The 20,978-nt window shown below is 34.0% G+C and overlaps 2 protein-coding genes across 2 annotated transcripts; one reads left to right on the forward strand and one right to left on the reverse strand.

Moving 5' to 3' along the window:
• Positions 1-83: 83 nt before the first annotated feature.
• On the forward strand, positions 84-9,138 carry LOC128155219 (melanocortin receptor 5-like). The gene is made up of 4 exons (XM_052816824.1): positions 84-1,354; positions 6,122-6,502; positions 6,657-6,729; positions 6,960-9,138. The coding sequence occupies exon 4, from the start codon at positions 7,049-7,051 to the stop codon at positions 8,024-8,026; it is 978 nt and encodes a 325-aa protein (XP_052672784.1). The 5' UTR covers positions 84-1,354; positions 6,122-6,502; positions 6,657-6,729; positions 6,960-7,048; the 3' UTR covers positions 8,027-9,138.
• A 9,189-nt stretch (positions 9,139-18,327) lies between these two features.
• LOC128156978 (uncharacterized) lies at positions 18,328-19,512 on the reverse strand. Its single transcript, XM_052819328.1, has 2 exons — positions 19,464-19,512; positions 18,328-19,224 (listed from the first exon to the last, which is right to left on the reverse strand). The coding sequence occupies exon 2, from the start codon at positions 19,217-19,219 to the stop codon at positions 18,407-18,409; it is 813 nt and encodes a 270-aa protein (XP_052675288.1). The 5' UTR covers positions 19,220-19,224; positions 19,464-19,512; the 3' UTR covers positions 18,328-18,406.
• Between the last annotated feature and the right edge of the window lie 1,466 nt (positions 19,513-20,978).

The following is a 20,978-nucleotide window of genomic DNA, read 5'->3' on the forward strand; positions in this document are numbered from 1 at the left end:
TGATGATGTAAAAAGTACATGTAAACTCACTAAACTGTATGAAATTATTGTAGTGTAGATGCTACAGTTCAATCAGGATGGTGTAAAAAAAAAAAATAGGAACGAAGGTGTTGTATGAATGCTCTACATTTTTTTTTTCATTAGAAACTCATGAACTCTTATGGTTAGATAAACTAGGTTATCTAGCAGAGTTACGTCTGAAGCAAGCAGACATTGTGGGAAATGTATCAGTCGGAAGACTAGCCTTGGAACAATAACATCAACCAGATGGGAAACAGCAGACAAAGGAGTGCAAAGGAAGCTAGTGCAAAACGACGTTTGAGTGATGGAGGAAGAATCAAGAATGGTTTAAGCAGTAGGCATGAAGAAACGAGGAAGGTGGGTGAATTGGGAAGCAGCAAGGCAGCGGAAAGTGACCTGGGATGACATATGGTCGATGGAGCCAAACAGATTGCCGTTCCTCCTCAGATCAGTATATGACGTGCTACTAAGCCCAACAAATTTGGCAATATAGGGCTTATCTGGTGAACCAAATTGCTGGAAAACCAGCAAAGGAGCATATATTGTCATCATGCTCCGTGGCATTGTCTGAAGGCCGGTGTACATGGCGGCATGACCAGATAATTTCGGTACTTTCAGACTCTCTCGAGAAAAAAAAAACAGGAAAAGACCACCACCAAAGGACAAGCGGCTCAAGTTAATCAACTTTGTTAGAGCAGGAGAGAGGGAGAAGAGTTGCAGCACTGCATGGGGAGGGTAGAGGACTTCTTGGCACGACAGGAGACTGGCAAATGCGAGCGGACATGAAGACCAGAATGCAATTCCTTACAAGCAACTTGACGTAGTGATCTGGTCTCCGTCAAGTAGGCAGGTCATTATAGTGGAGCTGACAGTTCCTTGGGAGGAGAGAATGGAAGACGCATATGAGCGGGAAATGGGAAAATATCAGGAGCTTGTGGCAGATATTGTCAGGAGAGAGGGTGATCAAAAGTATGGTGTTTCCCAGTGGAGGTTGGCGTGCGGGGCTTTGTTGGACAATACTTGTGGCGAGCCCTGAGAGTCATTGGGTTATTGGGTTGGAAAGAAGATAGCTCATAGGACGACTAAGCAGAGAGGTAGAAATGGCATCGCTATGGTTATGGAGAAGAAGAGAGGGACAGTGGGGAAAACAGTGAGAGACAATTGTGAATGTAAGATCGGTACACATGCGGATAGCTGAATGGTCCCGGGCTGGGTGCTGATCACCCCAGTCGGCTCACCTCTGGAGGTTGTGGACAGCGCCAAAACAACCGAGGAAGGAGGATCCACCTGATGACGGGATCATCACGCATCTATACCACCAAGAAGTTTACAGGTACATCATTGTAATTGAATTAGTCATTTTTAATTAGTTATCTTTTATGAATGGATTTTCAATATCCACCACCACCCAACACCTCTCAATATCATTCGACATCAATATGCCGAGTAAAGGAGTAAGTAGCTGCAAGTCTGTTGCTCCCTGTGTGAAAAAAATTCAGATGGACGACCTGAGATACCGTGCCTCCCAAAGTAAAAAAAAAAAACAACTTGCAATTTACTTCGCACAAAAATATGATAGTTTTGACCTAATTAATCTTGTCCAAACACATTCTGTACAAATAGACCTATTTGATTAAAAAAAAAATTCCGCGGACATCTTACTACAGATATCGTCCACAATGGACCAGTTGGTGGATAGTGCATTCCTTTTTCATTTGTTCCTAAAAACAAACTGATTTAAAATAGGTAATCTTATGTGTATTGCAGAAAAAAACTTTCGCTGAAAAACTCCGTTTCAGTCATGTTAAAAGGTGTATTCATGAATACATTTAAATCAAAGTACTGATAGTACTGAAAGCGCTAATCCAGCTTCTGTTTGTATGTAAAAGATATACATGTATGTATATAACATTTCAGCTTCTGTATATACGCAATATATTTCCTCATCACTGCGTGGCAGCCCCTGCAATGACGTTTGTAAGCCCCGTACATTAAATTCACAATAGCCCGTACTAGCCCGTTCAGTTATGTGCACAAACTCCTGAAACTGGTTCCCTAACCAGTTTAAATGATGTAAACTTCTGCTCAAAAGGGGGGGGGGGGTATTCGTTGCAGCGGAAGTAGAAGTCTAACGACAATAAATTTTTGTACATTGAAAATACTTTTATTGCAGTACACCGAAATAATATAAGATAACAAATTTTAATCAGTTTTGTTTTCGGGAACAATTAAATAAAGAATTGCACTATCAGACAACCGAGCCCCTGTGGTTACTTCGCGTGTTCGGGAGAAAGTCTGAGGCAAGTAAAAAGACGATATCAGTAGTGTATTGCCTGAAGAAATTTTCACAGGATTTGTGTTAATAAGGTTTGCCAGTCCAAAACTAGCACAATTTTTTTTGTGCGCCGTCATTTGCAGTTTTTATGTCACCCGGGTCAGGCACTATAGATGATAAATTGTGAAATACATTGCCCAAGTCAAGGGGCAGACGTTGAGGCATGTATGATAAATATGGCAATATATTGAACTTGTATTTTTACTTGGGTCATTGCTGTGTGTCATCTATTAACAAATTTTAAAAACTTCATCTTGAAAACTACCTGGTGAATTATCACTCGGCAATTTTGGATTAAATATGTCTTCCATTAAAAAAAACTACTTAATATTTATCATGTGCATTGTATACTAGTCTTGCAGAAATAAACTGTTTGGTTTTTCTTGTTCATTATAGAATAATGAAAGTGAATGTTATAAAAGGTTGAAAATTAAAGGCCTGCATGTCGCGTATTAGTTTACTAAATTTGGCCCCTGGAGATATAGTATAATTAATCCGAGATTCCTCCTCCTCTTAAACTCCCCTCCCAACACGTCACTCACCCCATTTTCATAAATGAATGGTTTCCAAACATTAAATAATAAAACGGGATATCTTAGATTAGGAATTAGACTTCAAAATGAAGCTTAGAATACACGCGAGAGTCTCTGACATGTCAGTCCAAGAGCTACGGTACTTAGGTGACAGTCAAGACCCGTGGGCTTCTTGGTTACCATGGTCCATGGGAGACATTGTAGACATGCAGCTTAGGAGTAAAATAAACATTTTTTTGGGTGGGTGGGTGGGGTGGGTGTCTTCTAGTTACAAAATGACTTTATAATTGGTGGCCAAGAAATGTAATTTTAACAAAGACAAATCTTTAACATTTTTAAATCGTAGGAGGGAGAAGATGGGTTTGTCTTCATGCTGCTGTATCTTACCAATGCTACCTGGTATTTTAAATGTGTACCTCAGAGAATGACACGATATTACATTGATTTTTTTTTTTGGTACTAAAAATAATCGTAATAATTATGTTTAAAAATAATAGCGTTTGTTTTGTATGATTGTGAGGACGATATGAAGATTTGTCCCCACCCCCAACCCCCTAAAAAAAAACAAAAAAAAAACATATTTTCCTCAGGCGTTGCCCTCGAGAAATTTAATTGTCTCCTGGGGGAATAATTAATCTTCATCATACAATAGATTGTTTCTTATACCGAACGAAAGATGATAATTTAGAATACATCGGGCTCTTTTCGTTTTTCAGCTCTAGTAAAGCAATATCGTAGTGAATGTTACCGATTTATTTCTATCTTAGTTTTCTGATGTAAAAGTGATTTAAAACGATTTATTATGACATGGTATGCTCATCCTCGGGTTTTTCATTCGCTTTTAATGAAATAAAAATTCACGTGGCTTTCGAAATAGCAAAATGTGATTAAAAATAAGGAAATGTGAAGTGTTATTGCCCTGACAAATGATTGTCTAGAGCCAATTTAATCAGATAACTCGTTATATACAATTATAATAATGAAGTAAAAGAAAATATTTTGTACTACTGACATTTTTGAATAACCGATCGAGATCAGCAAACTGACTTAAAAAACCACATACTGACATTATAAAATAACCTTTATATACTCACGCTTGTTTTATCTACAGGCGAAAAATAATGTTAAAAATTACAGTTTTCCTGCAATGAACGTTACCTTCATAGCCCTACATGTATATATGAACCACCTTCTTGTAAGAAAGCATTTTCTGTTAATAACTGCATTTCTTTTTTTAAATCTCTCTTTATATATTCACCACTTCGTAAATCATCATACATCTGTCATGTTGTAAATTTTGAATTTACTGGGTGGGTGTAAATTCAAAATTTACAACATGACACATCATCACTGTTATCGATCCGTAGGTAACAAAACAGAGAGATCTCATTTTTTTTTTAATTTATGAAAAAAAATTACGAGAAATAGTATTTGAAAGGAAACGTCATCCCATGCTTTCCAGATTTTCAAAGAAGATGTTACTACAAAATAATTTAAGCGTAATGTAAAATATGGCACTATGGCACCATTTTTCGATGGATACATTTATTTTTCATTTTTGGTAATTTAGTAGACGTTGTCGCCAAATTAAACATTAAAAAATTGCAGAATGGTATGCTGAATATCTGTTTTAAAAAGTTTAGATCTAGCTATGGTTTTACCAGACTTTGTATGACCCACAAACGTTTTTCTTAATAAATAGAAGAGAAGCCACTAGCTCAATAACAAATCTAATCTATATTATATTCATAAATCGTTTCCTTTGACACCGGAAGGATTCATATTTCCTTTCAAAGTGCATGCATATGTATTCGTGACATACAGTGATATTTCATCACAGTACCCGATTCATATATAGAACATCATTACAATTTCGTAGAAGCAAGACTTTCTCATTAACACTCAGATAAAAACACGATTCTAACGGGGTCGAGAGAGTTTGATGAATTTTAAGAAAATCTGCTTTTCTTTTATTAAAATCCATGACTTATAATACCAATAGCTTGTTGTTCCATACTGCTTTTGATAATTAAGAAAAATCTTGATCATAACATGTATATTTTTGTTTTAATTTCACCTGTACTTTTTTTCGATTACTTGCTTAGTGCGGCAATACTCGGTAATGCCGCGGCTTTAGGAAATTTACTTTCCTTAAATCTAATATCTTACTCAACCTTTATATAAAAAAAATCTAACTCGACACACAAGTTAGTTTTATTAGGCCACACCAATATAATTTCTTGTTCGTCGGACATCCAGTGAAAATAGGTAGGAGCGGACGAGCGATTAGATAATAAAATTATTTTTATTTGTAGGCAGAATTTTTAGGCGCTACATAAATAAATTTATGCGGACGGTTATATTTGTTTTCACTTGTTTCTGATTTATATATTAAAACTATTTAAAATACGAAAAGTATATCGGAAATAGAACAGAAATAAGCTCAGAATTTCCTGGATGCAGGAAATAAATATTTATATAATTTGTACAGTTTTATTAAAATACGAGCGTGCGGGGTCCGACGAACAAAAAATTATATTGGTGTGGCCTAATACATTTAGTATAAATTCGATACTCTGCCAATTTTTGTGACATACGCCATTAAAATATTCATGATTCAGGCGTATGTATAAGATTTCGTGTGTATGTTTTTTGTGGGTTTTTTTTTTCAATTACATGTAAGGCTATCATACATCAATAATCATATTAAAATATTACAATGAGTGATCATTCTACTGCTCAATATTGGAAACCTGATCATCCAAAATGAAAATTGAAATAAGCTTACAATGACAAGGTGTTTTCTTTGGCTATATTTAGCGCTAGAAATTCACAACTACATGTATCAAACACACGAAATACTTGTTTATAAATTCCGATTGCATAATTATATCCCTTGCTTCTTTCGTGAAAATAAATAATTCTGAATGAGCAAAATGTAATGTCATCATGGAAGAATTTTCTTATTCCAATATACTAGACGTATATAAATATGTTTTAAAATATGGTTTTAGCTTTCGAAGAATTACATTTGTTTACAGCCACATTGAATTTTATACCCCAAATTAAGAAACTCATTGAATAATTAATCCATTTATTTATTTGTTGGTAGCCTTTAGTTTACTCACTAGAATTTTTTCTAGTGTTAATAATTAAAGTACATTTCATACTTTGCATTAATTGCATTATTAATCATTACATTGATTGATTTGGTGTTTTTTTTCCTTTCTAGAATATTTTTACTCCAATGGAGAAGATCCCACTCATGATTAGAACAGATAAGAAATTAAATGAAAATACTTTCGGCAAGCTAAGTCTGGAACTCTCTCTCAATATAAGAGGTGAAATAAGTATTCTCTGAAGGTATATATTCTGGTAAGCGGTTAGCTGCGATCGATATGCTCATAATGTCTATCGGGTGAGACAATGTTTATACATAACATTTTTCACGTTCAATCATTGATACTGGGAAACTTGAAGAACACAGAAGTTTTTGCATTTGATGCATTTGAAAAAGTTGTTTGTGGTTTTTCATTATGAAATTTGGATAAATACAATGTTAGATTGGAAGACCATAAAGCCATGCAGCTAGCTTGTTTTTAATCTTCAAAAGGTAAGCTTACAGAGGTGTACGATTAAACCCTGTTGCGTAGTTACATTTAAATTTTGACGTGAAATTTAAGTATCCTCTTAAGTTATAAAAAGTGAACGAGTGAATTTTTGTCCTTTATCTTTTATTTTGAGATTTTTTTTATATATTTTTGCAGTTCATCTGACGTTAACACCAAAAGCGTGTGCAATTTTCTCCACAGCCTTATTTTTAATTACTGAAGTAAAAAGGTAAAAAAAAAATCATTAAAAATGTCATTTGATAACACATCACATGCAGTATATGACTATAATGAACTTTTTAGAGGATGTATTAAGCCAATACTTAGCGCTTGTGTAATATAATTTGAACTACTCACAATTCATAGTCTTGGTTAGATATATTAAAAAAAACGTTTCCATAGGTACGGCCTAAAAATTTCGTTATAAATATAATACTCTATTTTTCATTTTCATTTCAGTGGATAAACGGGGAAATTGTCTTCTTGTGAAGGACTGAAAATTTATTTGTATATATTTTTTCCTGTTTCTCTCTGTTCCTTTCTGATTCATGGGGGTTGTAAGTTGGAATTCGTTGGACGCCAATATGACCACAGACGTTACGAAACATCACACTGAGAGTCCACTGTTTTTCGTGTTTGCCATCGCATACTTTGTCTCGGCCATGGGCAATGTGTTGGGATTTTTCGTTTTGATGAAGTGTAAAAAGCTTCCGTTGCAGATCAAAGTGTTGTCCATCAATATGATTGTTCCTGATTTTCTTCTGGGCAGCGCCACTGGCATCGCCTATGGCATTCAGTATGTCTACCCATTGTCGACAGGGGGCGCAGCAATTTGTCACGCCATTTTCGACACATTGACAACTTTGTCAATTCTAAACATCACAGCTTTTGGAGTGGACCGTTTTCTTAGTTTGAAATTTGCCTTGAAATACCAGATTTACACTACGAAAGAGCGAATGATAGCCATGTGTGTGATAATGTGGCTTTTTAGCATCACATCCGCCGTGATGATTCAACTTTTAAAATCTAATAAAGCTCTTTTGTTTAAAATCATTATTCGCAGTGTGTTCCTATCCATTTATGTCTTCTCATATTTAATGATTTTACATATGTACCGGATACATAACAAGAAAATCAACGACCTTCAATCCCTGTCCGCCTCTAGAATAATCCACGACCAGATGATATTCAGCAGAAAAATCGTCCTCATAACTGGTCCCCATTTCGTCTTGTACATCCTGGCAATTATAATTCATGTCATCATGTGCTTCGCCACAGACATTCCAATATGGCATATGGAAATGGTAGTTCTCGGCATAACTGTAACAACCATCTTCATAAACCCTATTCTGTATATCTGGCGTTTCCGAGAGTGCAGAATTCAGCTTCTTCTGATGATTTGTATCTGTAATAGAACACGCAGGGAGAAATTGTTAACAGAGAGAAACATACTGTATCAACCGTTTCTGGAAGTTCAACCAAAGGAGACATCAGACAAAACGCAAGTGATCTCGACTCACATGTAACCTTAATGTGCTTCATGTCGATTCTTTAAATTGATTTGTCGTGTCCTTCATGATCAGAGATTGTCGAAGAAAATGTCAACTCCACACAATAAAATAAACCTATTTTATTGTTTCTGAAAGGTGATGGGGAAAAAAAACACAGGCGTTTTCCATATATTGGATGTGAAATTTTCAAGAATCATGCCAATACTGCGTCGGTGTACATTTATTAGTTTTTGAGACAGACGTTCTTTTAAACGATAACCAATAAGGCTTTGTCAAAACGCTATTATTAAGTATTTTTTGATCTTGAAGAGTATTGCATTTTGAATTGTTATTAAAGTTATTTATGTATGATTTGCTTATGTTCAACACCTGGCTGTATTTTTGTCAGCTCCGATCCTTGATGCAGGATTAAAAGAACAGAAAGCAGCGACTATCCGATAAAAGCCGCAATTTTATCTATTATCATCATTAGAGTGGCAAATAAGACGACAATTGCCTCTCTAATAGCAAACAGTAAAACATAACATCTATAAAGGTCTGCATGCGCACCTTGTAAACAAATGTTTATTTTGAGTAGACTTGTGATTTAATCGGATAGTGCATATAATTCTCCATTTTGTTTGTCTGACAAAATTAACTCGACGACCTATGTTTCTTCGACCCTTACAGTATATTGTTTTAACATCGATTTGTATCATTGAGTCCTAGTGCACTCGAGGATGTCACCGACCCAATCGTGGGGGAGGAAATGCAGTCTGGGGGCGCTCGAAAGACTACTCATTCGGCAACCTATTATTATTCATATTATTAAATATTATGAGTCAGTTGCGAGTGTGCTCCAAACTAATTAAAGACGTGCAATTAATTAACACTCTCGTTTACTGTTGATCCCCGTTCCTCGCCTCCTTGCAATAGGTTAACCAGTCCCATCCCCGATATTAGTTTTACCTCCCCCGTTGCATGTATCAAACCAAGTCTAAACTTGGAACCATTTTTAACAATTGCATAGAAAATAATGTATACTAGTTAGTATTTCAGGTCTGATCTGTTCTTTTATTGATTATTGAATATTGTACGTCTTTTAATGCTATGAACAAGCCAAACTTACTGAGCACAATAAATTTTTACGATATATTTAAAAAAAATGTTTACTACAGTTTGTTGGTCAACTCTTTTCTGTAGCTCTATCTCATTATAAACTGCTCTTTTACTATAATTACGTGCCCGCTACATATAATTGTATACATGTTTTAAAATCATTTAAAACAATATATATTTAACAAATCATTGATTTGTAACCTATAGGTATGTTCAATACTTGGAATATGTTGACTCAAACAGGCGTATACGTATCAAAACCTGCAAATATTGTCATTTTTTAGAACTTCAAGGCATTTTCTTTTATAGAGTGGGTCTGTGCTCCATATTTTTCTCATAATCTAATTAAGGTCTATTGGAAAACAAACCGATTTCAATCAACAAAAACGTGGAGAGATGACCCACTATACATTAAAAATATCATTTTGTATCCCAACAATTGAACGTTTTGAAAAAATAATACAAGTCCGGTTGTTCGTGGCCTTAGTCACACAAAATTTTCAAAAACCCCATAATGTGTCTGAAATGGCTCAGTGGTTAGAGTCCCTGGCATAAGCTAACCTTATATATCTTTTTATGTTTTATGTTTTTATGTTTAGGGTTCGATACCACCAAAATTTCCGATATTTTTTTCCCTTATGTTTTGTTAATATATTAAAAACTAACTATAGTTAGAAATTTTGCTTTTGCAAAGTTGTATTATAATATATTTGAATAGATTTAATTGGGGAAAAATAAATTCAAAATTCTATTTCACTACTAAACCGAATGGGCATTTGCGCCATCTTATTCCCCCCATCTTCTTTGTTTTTCTATTTTTATTGATTACAACGCGTTTGAAATACATTTCTAATGATCAAGAAAATTTGAGTACTAGTATCTGTCAAAGAGTTTTAAGCAAGGTACAGAGCTCACAATTCTTTCTCATGTTAACACGGCGCGTGCCCTGTTTTTTTTTATTACATTGGTTCATTCAGTCGGTAAAAAGTTCTTTTTTCAAGCTTATGTCTCTCTCTTCTAATTTGTTTTAAGCATAAACAAATAGTTCCAAGCGTTTATCACAATCATCTAAGATCTAAAACTGGATTTTTTTACTTCAACATTCAAAATGTAAACAAAAGGTTAACATGACTAAGAAATGTGAGCTCTATATCTCGCTTGAAACACGACAAATGGCACTCAACGAATGACTTATAAATTTTGGTTGACTATTAGAAAAATGCCTTGCTGAAGCATTGTAAACATTATAAACAGAAATATAAATTTTGACCAAAATCGTAACCATGCCTTTAAAACAACAAATATTTTTCACTACAAATATAACCCGCTTGTTAGGCCCCTATATATTACCTAAGAATATTGCAGTTTTGTAACACGTCTGACACCTTATGTCATTGACATTCTTATATAAGCTATAAAAGAATTTAAAATAAACTAACAGCGATATAAACAATCTACTTTTTAGCTCACCAGAGCAGAAAGGTAAGATGAGCTTTTTTAATCACTTTTTGTTCGATGTACGTCTGTCCTAGGTGATAAGGATTCAAGGTTGTTAATATTATGAAACGCTCTCTTTTAAAAAGAGATAATTAAGAATCATTGAAAATTGTTTGGTATTTTACAAAAATCTTCTTCCCAAAACCAATTTGATCAAAAAGCTAAAACTTGTGTGGAAGCATTTCCAGGTAGTGTAGATTTAAGTTCGTTCAAATCATCATCCCTGTGGGAAGGGTGGGGTCACAACTGGGGGTTGAATTTTTGCATGAGAATTTAAAGAAAAAAATCTCTAAAAATCTCAGGACAAAGCAGTCAGAAAAGCTGCCAGATTTAGGTTTGTTCAAATCCTTATCACAGGGGTAAGGGTGGGGCCACAATGGGGATAGGGGGTTGGATTTTTACAAAGAAATGTGTAGAGAAAACCAATTGGCCAGAAAAGATGTAACGTGTGTGGAGGAATTATCAGGTGGGGTAAACCTATGTTCGTTCAAATTATGATCCCTAGGGATTAGGATGGGTATCTATTGGGGAGGGGGGTCGAATTCTAAAATATAGAAATATATAGAAAAGAAAATCTAATAAAAAAATGGCCTAGAAAAGTTTAACTTTAGTTAAAGTACATTAGATTATGTAAATTCAAGTTTGTTAAAATCATGATCTTTGGGGATATGTAGGGCTACAGTGGGGATGGGGGGGTCCAATTTTAGATAGGAAAATCATTATAGATATTCTCAACAGCACAAATGTAAAAATGCATGGTACTGCTTATATGCAAGCATTTTGACACTGTTGATTTTTAATCGTAAAGACTGGCCCCTTGACAATGTTTGGGCCCCACAAAGGGTTCAAAGTTTGATACAATTATATTCATATACGTATCTTCTTGAGAAGTGCGATGCCCAGTATGTGATTTGACTATAAAAATCATCCTGTAACAAAAGTGCCTCAATGTTTAGCAAAGAAAATTTTGAAAATAATTTTATACAGGGTCTGTTCTACCACACTGTCCGGATTTTTTGCAAATAACTCCATAAATCTGATTTAAATTTATGGTTGTTGTTGCTCAGGTGAGCGATGTGGCCCATGGGCCTCTTATTATATTACGTCGCAGAAATAATGATTGAACGTATTTGTGTCTTTTTCTGCAGATTGTTGTTAATGAAAAAGAAACCAGCTTCTGTGTATTAATCAAATGGTATTTAAATAGGCGCAAGTGTGCAAACTTCATGCTATCATCATTAAATATGAAAATAAAATGTTCATAACATTCTATCGCTCGTTACTAAAGCTTTGGAAATAATAGATATACTGTAATTAGGTCATGAACGCATAAAATCAACTATTTATCACTATTTATACATACGCATTTATAATTAGCATGCTTTAACCTTTAGACCCCCTTAAATATAGTACTGTTATTTTCACACGACATTAGAATGATAGAGATTATGTATGGGATATTAATAGAGAAAGAATTAAGAGAAAGATAAAAAGGGTCTGCACCACAGAACATTGCCGACCTACCGTTTTCTAAGCACGTTATACAATATACATATCATTAAGATATGCCATTTTTTTTCACTGGAAATAACTATCGAAGATTGATACATTGTAGGTCGGCGATGTCATCAGCTCCCCAGCCTAAGATGCACTTTAGTTAGTGGGTGTTAATTCTTATTCTTTAAATAGCAGAAGAAAAGCCTATAGAACCAGTGCTTATGATTGTTATTATAATTGGTTCTTAGATTGTAACAGATTACAGAGCACAGTCATATATGCGCGGATCAAGAACATTTTCCAGGGTGGGTGGGGTGAGGACCTGAGGGATATCTCTGGCTGCTGAGGAAGCAGGTGGGGGTCCGAGGCATATAATTTTGGTAAATTTACAATACAGTGTATAAATTTAAGAAATGTGAATTGGTCTGGACCACGGGCCACTCATCCCCTACCTCTAGATCCGAGCATGGCACTTTGCTGGATAATGTAACTATTCCAGTTGTATTTTGCAACTGTCTAAGGTGCAAGTTTTCCTGATAATCAAAATACCATATGATTGACCATTGTTTAAGAAATATTAAATAACTTTTTAGTGCATTACAGGATAAGATATTTAGCTTTAAAGAGGTTCGTTCCTTAGGTTTTGGGTAGCCAATTTGGGTCACCTCTAGTCTGAAAATTCTGCATCACATATTAATTATACTAGTATATTTATACTTTACAATGCCAAACAAACTATATTGAATAAAATTTTATTTTAAAAAATTACATTTTTACAGAGTTTAGTAAGGGACTATATTTTGTGGTGGAAGGTTTTCAAGAAGGAAATGAACAATTTTCATAACTCACTAGTTTTAGAGTACTGTTTCTTTAGCTTCCTAATTTTCAGCGCAGACCAAACTTCTCAAAAGTTTGTGTATTACGATATATCCATGATGTTCTAAAAACATATCTATACAATGTTTTGATATTTCTATTGATATATTTTGGCTTATTTAGCTTATATTTCATAAAAGTTCAGAAAAAATTAACCCCAATTTTGGCCTAAAATTTGCTTATTTCATGCTATATCTCAAATTTTTGAGACGTGACCCCTACTTATTTTATTTTTAATTGAGACATTAAATATATGTCTATTTGTATGCAAAGTTTTGGAAAGATAACATAACTATGAATTTTTTTTAATTGCGTTATAATTTGATTACTGTAAAATTTTGTTATAAAATAAAATAGCATTTGTTGTTGCGTTCATTATGCACTGGCCTTTGAAGCCACCAGTAAAGCAAGAATTTTTAAACTTTGACTTAGAGGTTACTTTTATAGTCACTACATGTGTTCAACTTCATATTGTATTAAAATCATAATTAAAAAATATTTCAAACTCTAGATATTTGTTTGATTTCTTCAAATTATCAATTTCTATGTCAAATTTTAGCAAAAATTTCAGAAAAATTGTCATTTTTGTTTGGGGCCCTAAATTTCTGAAAATGGCATGTGACATGGATCACAAATAAAATAAATGAACGATATAGGTCCCCATCTTTATATCCAAGTGGTTTTCGATGATTGACATTACTATTACATGTATTTCAGGTTCCAACCTCCTTAAATATCATAATCTCTCAATGAAAAAAAACCAACAAGATATAAAGAATTTCCTACCCGAGATGAAATTATTTGTTAATTATTTCCGATAGGATTTTATCACTTTATAATTTTAAAATTTAGTGGGAACATTTAATTTTCAAAAGAGAAACTACCTGTCAAAATTGAATATCTCTATAAATACTGTAATCCTAAAGGTAATAATAAAGTCCCTATAGACATTTCTGAAAATCTTATAGGAAATTATAAATATTCTCAATATGTCGGTAGAACGTATTCTCACTTGAGAGTTATTTTCCTATGGGATTTGTAATTCCAATTTTAATTATGTTCTTAACTGTTTTAGAATTTGTTTGAATACACGCTGTTATTGTCATTTTGGGAAAGGAATCAAATTAATCTATCCATAGAACTAATTATGAATGTTTATTTCTCAGCGGTTCACCAATTATACAACTTATATCCTGTATAAACAGTTTTAACTACAACAAAACAAGAATTTTGTTTGGTATAATCATTTCTCTTGCATATTGTTGTAAGAAATAATTTCCAGAAGCATTTGTATCGATGAACTCTCGCATCGTTGCATTGTCATTACTGCCTCGTTAATACGCCCGATCCAGTAGTCTTGTCCAATTATTGAAATATCATTTAGATCATTAAGGAAAACATGATCCTATATGCAAACTGAAACAATAATTATACAAGTATTTCCTCTAATGATTATATACATCCAATTATAATCTTGTCTTAAGATTTCAAAGGAAACTAGTAGTTTATAATTATATTATGAAACAAATAATGTATCTTAAATGCCACAACAATCATTTTTCGCTCACTGCTTATGATTTTGTTATTATAATACCCTTGGGCGTCGGCGTTCAGACCTGGTTAAGTTTGGAGCAGGTCATATAGTTATTACTTCTATTTTCACCATCAAACTTGCATAGATGGTGTATATGGGCATGCTTATAAACAACTAAACAGACTTCGATGCTAAATCTGAGCTATAAGGAGAAGGTTAGAGTTTTTGCAGCAGGTTAAAGTTTTTGAAGCAGGTGCCCTTTGATGGCTCCATTTTCACCAACTTAAATGGATGGTGCTTGATAGTTGCTAAATCGATATATCATGATTCCTATTGCTATGATATTGTATTATATCATATGATACAGCATTTCATAATATCATATTGTATAGTTTGTATTGTATCCAACGAAAGTGTTAACGATTTCATTATAGTGTATCTTAAGATATTGTATCATATGATATGATACAATGTTGTATCTCATGATGTTGTATCGATTCATACAATATCAAACGATACAACATATATAATATATTCATATATGATACAATACAATATCGTATGATATGATACAGAAGAATGCATTATCATTATATGATATGATATTACATTATACAATATCACGATTGATACAACATCATATAATATGATTTGATATCGTACTATATTGCAAGTAATGTATCATATGATACAATATGTTATTATATGATACAATAAAATATACTATAAAGTCATACCCCAGAACAATATTTTAAACAAGATCATAAACTTTAATTTTCATATTATATGATAAATGTGGTCTAATAAAGATTATCTTGATAAGCTAAATAATCTTTAATTACTTATATTTAATGTACATGTAATACTATGTTTTTTTAGATTTATTTTTGTCACTTTTTTAAAATACATTTAAACACTAATAATATAATAATTCAATCCTATCAAACGTAGTATTATATTTTCGTAACGTTCATGAAATATTAGCAACATTTTTGATACTTTCATAAATCATTCTCTCCCTAGAAAAAAACCGAACAATTACAAAAAAAAAAAAACAAAGAAGCAAACAAACAAAAACACAAAAATAAAGCATACATTAAAGTTTAATGCAAATAAACTAACCCAGTGATAAATCCTTTGAAAAACAATCCCTAAATAATCTCAAAACTTTACGAATTGATATATCTGTTGAAATTCAACACATTACCTCCAAAGTAAGAGAAGTAAGAGAAGCGAGACCGACCGTGGGTTTCCGACGATGGCATTTGGTATCAATTTTCGCTTAGTTTGCCATGATGAAATACACATACCTTGTATTGCCAAGTTACCCATATGATGCTGCCATGAAATAAAATTACACACTCATTTATTTGTTCTTTCTAGAAATAAAGCAATGTTCATGACGAGGTTACTTTAAAGACATACTGAACATCTTTTTTGCCAAATTCAACTATTTCAAAGATATGAACCATACATCTTATTTAAATCAACTAACAAGTGATACCGGTATAGTACATCAGCAAGCGAGACTAAATCAAACGCCAAAATCAGACGAGCAGACATAGCGATTCCTACTTCAAGTGAATGGTTAAAACATGGTACAAGTAGATATTGAAAATTTGAAGATGGGTGAATAAGGTGTGTAAACTGCCCATATGAGGATAGATAAGATTCTATAAAATTAAAATATGAACAAATCTCATAATTTCTTTCTCAATTATTGAAAACAATGTATATTTACCATAGCATCGATTTATAACCTTTAAATATTGTAACGAACCGAGGGTACGTGTAAACGCTTAAACTTAATTATGGGCCGCTGTTTAATTATTATCTTGCGTCAAGGTTCAAAAAGAATTAACTTTGGTCACAGTTTATAGAAATCGTTGGTTCACTTATTATATTCAACTTGCCGAAACTAAATTAAATACTCCGTATAAAGTTTTACCATTTATTGCAACGAACGAATGGTTCCATATAAAAACACGTATAATTATTACTATTATACAGTACGGTTGGTACAACGTTATTATCTCCTATAAGTATAGCGACGAACCAATCCAGGACGCCCTAATACAAAAGTTATATTACTTTACCGTATTAGCTAAAAGACTTGGTAATGTCAATACATACCACTGTCAAGCGAGTTGCTCTTCACCGTCAACTGGACTTTGCTTTCAAAACACCGTGTTTTTATGCCCTAACTTGTTATGTTTATGCTGAGACGTTGACAACGTCAACGTCATAAGCGTCAACTAACTTGGCGCATTTTATCTCATAATAATTATATGATAACGTTGTACCGACATAAAATACATGACATTTAACATTTTTACATTATAATACAAAATTACCATTCATAAAGTTAAATAACATCAATTATTATCGTTCATTTCGATTGTCATTATTTTGTTATAAAGAGTTTAAATAGTTTTAAACATCGGGCTCAAAGTCCGTAATATACCGCAGGCATGGCGGTTAGTCCGAACGAAAGTAAACAAGTCTGTATTCCAATGGAATAAAAGGATTTATATAACAATGTAAATAAAACAAGTAAGTCACAACAACACACAAATATTTAACACAAACGATGATATAGTCTCAACCCAGGAATCGTAACATTACCCCCCTCTTAAGGTGGCTCGACACACCACTGCATTATTTGATGGATCGATGAAGAATCATTTTTGAGAAATGATTATACAAAAATGACACCTATATCGGCCTCTGATTATTTTATATGAATTTTTTTGTATTTTTTTATAGAAACCGGAAACATCGTTTTAGCTGCGAACAAGATAAATTAGAGCTAAAAATTTGTTATCAATTAATGCACAATACAATTATCTATAAATACATATCAAAAACGGCCAGATATATTAGAGCTAAAAATTTGTTATCAATTAATGCACAATACAATTATCTATAAATACATATCAAAAACGGCCAGATAAACTTTGAAATATTTTTGTAAAAAAAAAATATTTATGAAAATGAAAAAAAGGATTGTAGATATTTTTTAAATCTATGGATAAAAACTGCAGATAAACTGTTACTCGCATTTAACAATTGCTGTACAATCATATTTCAACAAGAAATTGAAACGAAATAGTGAAATTAAAGAAAAAATGGAAAATTTTAAAATCGAACCGATCCCGATTGTAATTAAACTGATCCCGAACGAAATCACATAAAGTTAGAATGAATCAGAATTTTGCAAAAATTTCAGGTTGTTTAGCTGTAAAATGGTTTCGACATTTACTGACTTTATAATTTATACCAATTACTTAGAAAAAAAACTGCAGTTTATTTGTAAAATTTCAATTTTAAAATAATTCTGATCGGGATCAGATTTTTTTCAATCGGGATCGGTTCAAATTTGATAAATAGCAATTTTTCTAAAATTTCGCATTTTCATTTCAATTTCTTTGTAAGATATCATTGTTTAGTAAATAGTTTATGTGACTATATGTTATTTTTAAAATTTTATCCATAGATTAAAAAGATATTAAAGAATTAAAATTTTGATTTTCAGAAATATTTTTTTTATTAAAAAATTAAACACTTGACCAAACGATCTTTGGCATGAATTTATTTATAATTATATTACACATTAATTGACAACAAGTTTTGAGCTCTAATATATTCTGTTTGTCTGCAAAACAGTTTTTCCTATTTCACTGAAAAAATACAAAAAAATTCGTATAAAATAACTGAAAGCCGATATTGATCTCTGTTTTGTGGAATCATGTTTCAAAAAAAGATTCTCTATCGATCCATAAAATAAAATTTTGGTGTGTCGAGGAACCTTAAATGAAACGTCCTCGTTTCCACTTGGTTCACTCAATCAGCAAGTTGCAAATGGACAGAACACTGAGTTTGCGCATCATGTTTCACAGATGAAGATGAGTTGATGGTTTCCTCCGTCTGGGTTGCTGTACATTTAGTTGTCGTCGATGTACGATACCAGAAGGAACGCAATTGGTAGGTGGTCCCATCAGGTAGGATGGCTGTTTCCTCCTTCCTGATGTGATCCAGGGTTGGGGGAAAAATGATACTGCTCTGGTCCCCGTACGAATGGATCTCTCCCTAACCTTGATAAGTTCTTCAGCACAATGTTCTTTTCTGTAACTGGATGGAGCACCCAAGAAGAAAAATCTTGGGTCCAGATGGAGGTGGTCATAGGCATTTGTTCCTTCCTGTTCCTTATCCATAGGTTGCAGATCTCTCCATTCTTCATTTGTCTCGTTCATCTGATCCATGGAGCTGATGATAGTTGCTGGTGCGTCAATCTCCCTCATATCTTGATCCTGAATATGGTTTGGCTGTGGCGACTGAGCTAGAGGAGAAAGCAGAGGTGAGGTGTTCTTGAATAATGATATGCAGGACCTCGGTGACGGGGTGGTAGGTAGCTCAACCAGTTGGATTGCAGGCCGCTCATCCTGAACTGGTGTCCCTGGCATATCTCTTTCAACTTGCGGATGAATTCTATGGTTTCTTGTCGGTCCACCATTGACTGGGTGATATTTGCATTTTGCTTCATGAGCCAGTAATTGGCTCTTTCTTGATCTGGACATGGCCAAAACACATCCATACTGGGAGTATTTGCACAATACTGGTTGGCTGTCATGCTTATCTCTGATGTGTCTGCTAAGTTGGCGCCATGTAGGGTACATCCTGAAGCAGGTTTTACAAGACAACATCATTGGTACTGAAATAAAATAAAGTTATTGTCACTTCACAATCATCACTATTTTTCTTCATTGGTTATATTATAAAATGTTATCAGAAACAAAGGTCACTGGATTGGTTCACGCACAATTTTTAACAAAAATAAATGATAACCGTTTTTAACGAACGCGCTTTATTCGGATTTATTTTCATTTATTCCACTTCGGAATAATTTCATCTGATCATGGTGAATATATTTTGGTTTTTCCGTTTTTTGACCTTTTGACTTTATACACGAGGTCGGATACAGCGCCTAGTACTATGTAGGGTCCTGCCCAATGGTTTTGAAGTTTCGGACTTCTCCCTTTGGTTCTGGCTTTAGACGCAATCCATACATGTTGTCCAGGTGTATACTGCTTTTGATTTGTATTGGTGTCATATTTTCTTATCTGATTTTCATTTACTTCAATCAATTTTTGCCTGGCCTTTTCGTGGATGACTCCTATATTGGTTTTCATTTTCTCGACAAAGTCGTGGTAATTTTCATATAACTGGTCTTCCCCTGGGTGATGGCCATACATAAGATCAACTGGCAGTTTCAACTCTCTTCCCAGATTTAATTTAGCTGGACTGTATCCTGTGGTCTGGTGCACAGAGGATCTGTATGCGAGCATCACTAAAGTAAAACTTCATCCCAATTCTTTTGGTTTGGTTGAACGTACTTGCTAATCATGTCTTCCAGGGTACGATTAAATCGCTCGACTAATCCATCGCTTTTAGGGTTGTACGGTGTAGTTCTTGTTTTCTCTATTCGCAACATCTTGCACAAATCTTGAAATAATGTTGACTCAAATTGCCTGCCCTGATCAGTGTGGACCTGGAGTGGAACTCCATACCTCGAGATAAATTCTTCTGTAAAAACCCTTGCAATGGTTATTGCCTCCTGGTTTTTTACCGGATATGCCTCTATCCATCTTGTGAAGTAGTCAGATATGATAACAATGTACTTGTTACCCTTCTCAGTCCGTGGTAAAGGACCAAGGATGTCTATGGCTACCCTCTCCAGAGGTTCACCAACTAGATACTGACCAAGTTTTCCTCTTGCTGCTCTTTACGGATTCTTCCGTGCCTCACATATAGTACAGCATCTAATATACTTCACCACATCCTCTTTATAGGATGCCCAGTAGAATCTCTCTCGGATTTTCTCGGTGGTTTTGGCTACTCCCAAGTGTCCACCTGTGGGGTTGTCATGCACTAACTTCATTACTTCAGTGACGCAGGCCCCTGGTACCACTATCTGGTGATAGGTTTGCTCGTTTTCTTCCCATGTCCTGTAAAGCACGCCGTTTCTTATAATTAGGCGTTTCCATTGCGACCAGTATGTTTTAACTTCTGTCGACTCTTTTGCAACAATCTGCCAGGTTGGTCTTCTATCTTCCAACTTCCACTTGATGATTTTGGCTAATGATGGGTCTGTGTTCTGCTCTTTTTGTAGATCTTCTGTACCAATTTTGAGTGCTCATTTGATCTTCTCTTAACTTCAGAATTGGATTACTTTCAGGTTCTTTGCTCTGGTAATTGATTTCTTTCTTATCACAGTGATTACAAGGTGAACATGGACGACGACTTAGTCCATCACTATTACCATGCTGTTTTCCTGGTCGATGTTCAATCTTGAAGTTGTATGTTTGTAGTACCTCTAGCCAGCGGGCTACTTGTCCTTCTGGATTTTTGAAGCTAAGGAGCCAGGTTAGTGCTCCATGATCGGTTCTAACCAGAAAGTCTTTTCCA

Source organism: Crassostrea angulata, chromosome 7 (assembly GCF_025612915.1).
Source record: "Crassostrea angulata isolate pt1a10 chromosome 7, ASM2561291v2, whole genome shotgun sequence".
NCBI lineage: Eukaryota > Metazoa > Mollusca > Bivalvia > Ostreida > Ostreidae > Magallana > Magallana angulata.